Genomic DNA, 7,500 nt, shown 5'->3' with positions numbered 1-7,500 from the left:
ACTGGTACAGAAGTTCACTCAGATACTGCAGCGTGAGAGCGTTAAGTGCTTTATACGTCAGTAGTAGTATTTTATAATCAGTGTGAGATGTAATTGGGAGCAGTGTAGATGATTAAAACAGGGCTGATGTGCTCATATGTTCTAGATCTAGTGAGGACTCTTGCTGCTGCATTCTGAACTAACTGAAGCTTATTTCTGCACTTACTCCAACACCCAGACAGTAAAGCGTTACAGTAGTCTAATCTAGATGTTACAAAAGCATCAACTAGTTTTTCTGCATCCTGTAACGACATCATATTTCTAATTTAAGAAATATTTCTAAGGTGAAAGAAGGAGATCCTGGTGATATTATTCACGTGAGACTCAAAAGAACGACTCGGGTCAATAATCACACCAAGGCTGTGTCTCTCCTCATGTCTCTCAGTGTCTCTCTGTTTGTTTGTTTCTTTACAGCTCTACGAGAACTTCATCAATGACTTTGAACACAGGTGTGTGTGTGTGTGTGTGTGTGTGTGTGTGTGTGTGTGTGTGTGATTTGTACAGTTGTGGTTTTATAACCTTGTAATAATCATAAAATCCCAAAATTATTACAAACAATAAAACAACACTCTGAAAGGATTATAACAGCTACACAGAAAAATGAATAAACAGTCCAGTATTTATTTATTTATTTATTTATTTATTTATTTATTTATTTATTAAAACACCCCCAAGTGTTTTATCTTCTACATTAATAACAATAATACATCTTCTGTTTTTCTCCTGTAGAATTAACCTCTATCATTGGTGGAAATCCTCCTCCATGTGGTCAGACAGATATCAGGTATCTCTCTCTCTCTCTCTCTCTCTCTCTCTCTCTCTCTCTCTGTCTCTCTCTCTCTCTCTCCCTCTGTCTCTCTCTCTCTCTCTCTCTCACTCAGGAGATAAAAATGAAGATGTTCTTTATAAGTGTAAGTTTGTCCCTGATGAACAAGTCGGTGGAGACTGTGGTGAAGGAAAAACTCCCTGAGATGCAGAAGAAAGAAACCTTGAGAGGAACCAGACTCAAGAGGGAACCTCATCCTCATCTGGGTTCCACCGAATGTCCATTTATTACAGATAAACGATGTTGAGGAGCAGTGATGGAGATCAGAGCAAACTGTAGTCCTGAGTCAGTGTAGCAGACTGTTGATATTAACTACAGTCCAAATCCTCAAAGCTCCTGTTCTTACTCCGGAGTTTCATGGAACCATGAAAGCGTTGATGAGCAACATTTTCAGCTGCACAGAGTCGCCTCCTGTCGAAGAAAAAAATCATCCAGAGGCAGACCAGGACAAAGTGGGAAGATCTGAGGAGAAAGAGGAGCAGGAACAGTGATCACTGTAACCTCAGAAGGAGAGAGAGAGAGAGAGAGAGAGAGAGAGAGAGAGAGAGAGAGAGAGAGAGAGAGAGAGAGAGGGTGACAGGAAGAGAAGGATATGGATTATTAAGTCTCCTGATTGTTGTATGAAAGTTAATGTCACTGTGCAGTTTGGACTCTGGTGAGATTCACTGGCAGCAGAACTAAAAGGGAGAAGCAGAAGGAAACACAGACATGAGGATCTCTGGGATAAGAGACGACCCACCACACCACCATCAACAAACCTGAGTGAACGTGTGAGAGTGAGGAGACGACAGCATCCAAATATCCCAGTTCACCAAACACTCCATATCCATGATCCCTCCAGATCTGCTCCTTTACCTCACAAACACCTACTGACTAAAGACTCCACTAAATAAATATGTGTTCAGCCTCGACTTGAACACTGAGACTGTGTCTGAGTCCCAACACTGATTGGAAGGTTGTTCCATAACTGTGGGGTTTATAAGAGAAACATCTGCCCCCTGCTGGAGTCTTCATTATTTGAGGTACCAACAAATAGCCTGCACCTTTTGATCTAAGTAGGCGTGGAGGATCATACTGGTACAGAAGTTCACTCAGATACTGCAGCGTGAGAGCGTTAAGTGCTTTATACGTCAGTAGTAGTATTTTATAATCAGTGTGAGATGTAATTGGGAGCAGTGTAGATGATTAAAACAGGGCTGATGTGCTCATATGTTCTAGATCTAGTGAGGACTCTTGCTGCTGCATTCTGAACTAACTGAAGCTTATTTCTGCACTTACTCCAACACCCAGACAGTAAAGCCTTACAGTAGTCTAATCTAGATGTTACAAAAGCATCAACTAGTTTTTCTGCATCCTGTAACGACATCATATTTCTAATTTTAGCAATATTTCTAAGGTGAAAGAAGGAGATCCTGGTGATATTATTCACATGAGACTCAAAAGAACGACTGGTCAATAATCACACCAAGGCTGTGTCTCTCCTCATGTCTCTCAGTGTCTCTCTGTTTGTTTGTTTCTTTACAGCTCTACGAGAACTTCATCAATGACTTTGAACACAGGTGTGTGTGTGTGTGTGTGTGTGTGTGTGTGTGTGTGTGTGTGTGTGTGTGTGTGTGATTTGTACAGTTGTGGTTTTATAACCTTGTAATAATCATAAAATCCCAAAATTATTACAAACAATAAAACAACACTCTGAAAGGATTATAACAGCTACACAGAAAATGAATAAACAGTCCAGTATTTATTAATTAATTAATTAATTAATTTATTTATTTATTTATAAACCATCCCCCAAGTGTTTTATCTTCTACATTAATAACAATAATACATCTTCTGTTTTTCTCCTGTAGAATTAACCTCTATCATTAGTGGAAATCCTCCTCCATGTGGTCAGACAGATATCAGGTATCTCTCTCTCTCTTCTCTCTCTCTCTCTCTCTCTCTCTCTCTCTCTCTCTGTCTCTCTCTCTCCTCTCTCTCTCTCTCTCCCTCTCTCTCTCCCTCTCTGTCTCTCTCTCTCCCTCTCTTTCTGTCTCTCTCTCTCCTGTCCATCTGTGTCTCTCTCTCTCTCTCTCTCTCTCTCTCCCTCTCTCTCTCTCTCTGTCTGTCTCTCTCTCTCTCTCTCTCTCTCTCTCTCTCTCTCTCTCTCTCTCTCTCTCTCTCTCTCTCTCTCTCTCTCTCTCTCTCTCTCTCTCTCTCTCTCTCTCTCTCTCTGGATAGTGTGTAGTTATAAACAGAGATATTGTTGCTCCTTTTTCTTAGATCCCAACACTGCCATTGTGTTCTTGGAGAAGACAAAGGAGAAAGTGAGTGATGAATATCACTCTACTCTACTGTAGTGAGTCTGTGTGTGTGGGGTTCTCCTTATGTTATGTTATGTGTGTGTGTGTGTGTGTGTGTGTGTGTGTGTGTGTGTGTGTGATGGAATCAGGTGAAGGCAGTGATGAGGCAGTGATTCTGTGTAAGACTGTGATCGGGAGTCTGAAGCTCGACATCAACGACTTGCCTGCTACTAAAGTCAGTGCTACACACACACACACACACACACACACACACACAATATATATAGTTTAAAGCTGTTATATTTGTATTATTACATATTGTGTGTGTGTGTGTGTGTGTGTGTGTGTGTGTGTGTGTGTGTGAGAGCAGAAACTGATTGAGGAGGTAGAGGAGATGCTGAATGCGTTGCCGGGGGTGACGTCTGTACACGGGCGCTTTTACGACTTGTCCAGTAAATATTACCGCATCATTGGGAACCACGCTCTGTATTATAAAGACGCTCTGCACTACCTGGGCTGTGTGGATGTTAAAGACCTGCCAGGTAACACCACACACACCTCACCACACACACCTCACCTTTCTCTCACACACACACACACACACACACACACACACCTTACTTTCTCTCACCACTTTCAAGAACAAATGTCATTTCTTAAATTAATTACATAAAATGTAGAGCCCAAGTCTTGCATGGCACTCTGGCAGAAATATTTATTTGTGGTGTGTGGTGGTGGAATGAGTGTTGGGGTAAGTGTGGGGCAATAAAAATTCAGAATATGTACAGTAGTTTGGTATTGTGGGGAGTATGGGGCAGTACAGTAGCAGGATAGAGGGTAGTATGGGTGGCAGTGGAGTGGGAGTTTGTTGATAAGGAGTTTGGTGGCAGAGGAGCGGGAGTTTGGTGGCAGGGGGTTTGGTGGCAGGGAGTTTGGTGGCAGGGGGTTTGGTGGCAGTGGAGTGATAGAATTATATATAAATATATATAAATTGCTTCTCGCTCTGCTTGAAACACATACGTGTGAATAAACGGTTAAACCTGACGATCATGTGATCATTAACATATTTCATGTCGTATCGTCTCCGTAGGGGCGGAGCAGCAGAGAGAGCCTTTACTCTGGGATTGGCTGGCCTGCTTGGAGAGGGTGTGTACAATTTTGGAGAGCTGGTACGTGATTGGTCCAAAGTCTTACACACACACACACACACACACACACACACACACACAGATGTGGATTAGTCTCTGTAGTGTGTACAGTGATGTCAGTTTTGGGTAATAGCAGTGTGTAGTGGAGTGTTTGATGGTGGTGGTGATGATGGTGTGTGTGTGACCTGGTTTAGCTGATGCACCCTGTACTGGAGTCTCTGAAGAACACGGATAAACAGTGGCTGATCGAGACGCTATTTGCCTTCAACTCCGGGAACGTGGAGAAGTTTCAAGCTTTAAAATCAGCTTGGGGTCAACAGGTGAGAAAGAGAGAGAGAGTGTGTGTGTGTTTGTGTGTGTGTGTGTGAAAGAGAGAAAGTAAAGGATTGCGTGTGTGTGTGTGTGTGTGTGTGTGTGAAAGAGAGAAAGTAAAGGATTGCGTGTGTGTGTGAGAAAGTGAGAGAAATGTTTGCAAATTAGAGAGGGAGAGGATTCAATAATTCAGTGTGTGTGTGTGTGTGTGTGTGTGTGTGTGTTCCTCAGCCTGATCTTGCTGCTCAGGAGGCCAAACTGATGAAGAAGATCCAGCTGTTGTGTGTGATGGAGGTAAAATCTTTCTCTTGTCATGAATTAACTTTAAAGGAGCTTCTTCTTTTTACACTGTTCAATCTATTGTGTGTGTGTGTTGTATTCTCTGCAGTGTGTGTGTGTGTGTGTGTGTGCGTGTGTGCACGTTGTACTGAAATCCATTCTCTGTGAGTTTTACCTTTTATGGAGGTGTGTGTGTGTGTGTGGTTTTATGGAGATTTGGGGTGTGTGTGTGTGTGTGTGTGTGTGTGTGTAGTTTTGTGGTATTGTGTCATGTGTCTGATCACATGACTACACTCTGTCTCATTCTCTAGATGACCTTCACCAGACCAGCGAATCACAGACAACTGACCTTCCAGGAGATCTCTCAGAGCACCAAGGTTCCAGTAAATGAGGTGTGTGTGTGTGTGTGTGTGTGTGTGTGTGTGTGTGTGTGTGTGTGTGTGTGTGTGTGTGTGTGTGTGTTTGCTCTTAGAGCAGAAAGCATCAATAATTTTGCAGCTATTTTAGAGTTTTATATATCTACAGTGAGGAAAATAAGTATTTGAACACCTGCTATTTTGCAAGTTCTCCCACTTAGAAATCATGGAGGGTCTGAAATTGTCATCGAGGTGCATGTCCACTGTGAGAGACATAATCTAAAAAAATCCAGAAATCACAATATATGATTTTTAAACTATTTATTTGTATGATACAGCTGCAAATAAGTATTTGAACACCTGTCTATCAGCTAGAATTCTGACCCTCAAAGACCTGTTAGTCTGCCTTTAAAATGTCCACCTCCACTACATTTATTATCCTAAATTAGATGCACCTGTTTGAGGTCGTTAGCTGCATAAAGACACCTGTCCACCCCATACAATCAGTAAGAATCCAACTACTAACATGGCCAAGACCAAAGAGCTGTCCAAAGACACTAGAGACAAAATTGTACACCTCCACAAGGCTGGAAAGGGCTACGGGAAATTGCCAAGCAGCTTGGTGAAAAAGGTCCACTGTTGGAGCAATCATTAGAAAATGGAAGAAGCTAAACATGACTGTCAATCTCCCTCGGACTGGGGCTCCATGCAAGATCTCACCTCGTGGGGTCTCAATGATCCTAAGGAAGGTGAGAAATCAGCCCAGAACTACACGGGAGGAGCTGGTCAATGACCTGAAAAGAGCTGGGACCACCGTTTCCAAGGTTACTGTTGGTAATACACTAAGGCGTCATGGTTTGAAATCATGCATGGCACGGAAGGTTCCCCTGCTTAAACCAGCACATGTCCAGGCACGTCTTAAGTTTGCCAATGACCATTTGGATGATCCAGAGGAGTCATGGGAGAAAGTCATGTGGTCAGATGAGACCAAAATAGAACTTTTGGGTCATAATTCCACTAAACGTGTTTGGAGGAAGAAGAATGATGAGTACCATCCAAGAACACCATCCCTACTGTGAAGCATGGGGTGGTAGCATCATGCTTTGGGGTGTTTTTCTGCACATGGGACAGGGCGACTGCACTGTATTAAGGAGAGGATGACCGGGGCCATGTATTGTGAGATTTTGGGAACAACCTCCTTCCCTCAGTTAGAGCATTGAAGATGGGTCGAGGCTGGGTCTTCCAACATGACAATGACCAAGCACACAGCCAGGATAACCAAGGAGTGGCTCTGTAAGAAGCATATCAAGGTTCTGGCGTGGCCTAGCCAGTCTCAGACCTAAACCCAATAGAGAATCTTTGGAGGAGCTCAAACTCCGTGTTTCTCAGCGACAGGCCAGAAACCTGACTGATCTAGAGAAGATCTGTGTGGAGGTGGGCCAAAATCCCTCCTGCAGTGTGTGCAAACCTGGTGAAAACTACAGGAAACGTTTGACCTCTGTAATTGCAAACAAAGGCTCCTGTACCAAATATTAACATTGACTTTCTCAGGTGTTCAAATACTTATTTTCCTCACTGTATATATAATGTGTGTGTGTGTGTGTGTGTGTGTGTGTGTGTGTGTGTGTGTGTGTGTGTGTGTGTGTGTGTGTGTGTGTGTGTGTGTGTGTGTCAGGTGGAGCTGTTGGTGATGAAAGCTCTGTCAGTGGGTCTTCTGCGAGGAAACATTGACGAAGTGGATCAGAAAGTTCAGATGACCTGGGTACAACCGCGAGTTCTCGATCTTCCACAGGTAACACACACACACACACACACACACACACACACACGATCAGAAGGAGACTCTCAGTGGTGTATTGTTTGTGCAGATCAAGGGCATGAAGGAGCGTCTGGATTTCTGGTGTGGAGATGTAAAGAGCATGGCTGTGCTGGTGGAGCATCAGGCTCAGGACATTCTTACATAAACACACACACACACACACACACACACCTTTATTACCTGTCCTGCATGTTGGCATGTGACCTTCCAGATTTCAATAAAGACATTTTCATGTAGCTTCTGTGTTCATTCTGTTTCTGTTCACTGTTTGGACGTCCTCCAGCCGCCATGTTTATCTGCTTCTCTGATATCAGCTCAGATGTTCTGATCATGCAGATGTGATTGCTGGTGTTTGGGGATGTGCACAGCTGGAGTGTGTAGTTATTACCTGCACAGGTGCACACACTCTTCCTTTAAACACACAGTGCAGATGTGTGGA

General features: G+C 43.2%; 1 protein-coding gene and 1 long non-coding RNA gene across 2 annotated transcripts in view; one reads left to right on the top strand and one right to left on the bottom strand.

Moving 5' to 3' along the window:
* The window catches only part of psmd13 (proteasome 26S subunit, non-ATPase 13), a 14,923-nt gene extending 7,626 nt beyond the window's left edge, over positions 1–7,297 (top strand). Inside the window, 11 exon segments of the mRNA XM_046849763.1 lie at positions 454–492; positions 769–823; positions 3,128–3,175; positions 3,303–3,382; positions 3,518–3,689; positions 4,246–4,316; positions 4,490–4,615; positions 4,839–4,901; positions 5,198–5,278; positions 6,918–7,034; positions 7,111–7,297. Coding sequence (XP_046705719.1) covers positions 454–492; positions 769–823; positions 3,128–3,175; positions 3,303–3,382; positions 3,518–3,689; positions 4,246–4,316; positions 4,490–4,615; positions 4,839–4,901; positions 5,198–5,278; positions 6,918–7,034; positions 7,111–7,206 — 948 coding nt within the window. The 3' untranslated portion in view covers positions 7,207–7,297.
* The window catches only part of LOC124386112, a 9,284-nt gene continuing 5,525 nt past the window's right edge, over positions 3,742–7,500 (bottom strand). The window contains exons 2-3 of the long non-coding RNA XR_006925847.1: positions 7,040–7,232; positions 3,742–3,763 (exon numbers count right to left, since the gene is read on the bottom strand). This is a non-coding gene — a long non-coding RNA (uncharacterized LOC124386112). The remainder of the gene's footprint in view (positions 3,764–7,039; positions 7,233–7,500) is intronic.

This window comes from Silurus meridionalis, chromosome 5, assembly GCF_014805685.1.
Source record: "Silurus meridionalis isolate SWU-2019-XX chromosome 5, ASM1480568v1, whole genome shotgun sequence".
NCBI classification, from domain to species: Eukaryota; Metazoa; Chordata; class Actinopteri; order Siluriformes; family Siluridae; genus Silurus; species Silurus meridionalis.
Note: the sequence above shows the minus strand (reverse complement) of the source record. Positions and strands in the feature narration are given on the sequence as shown.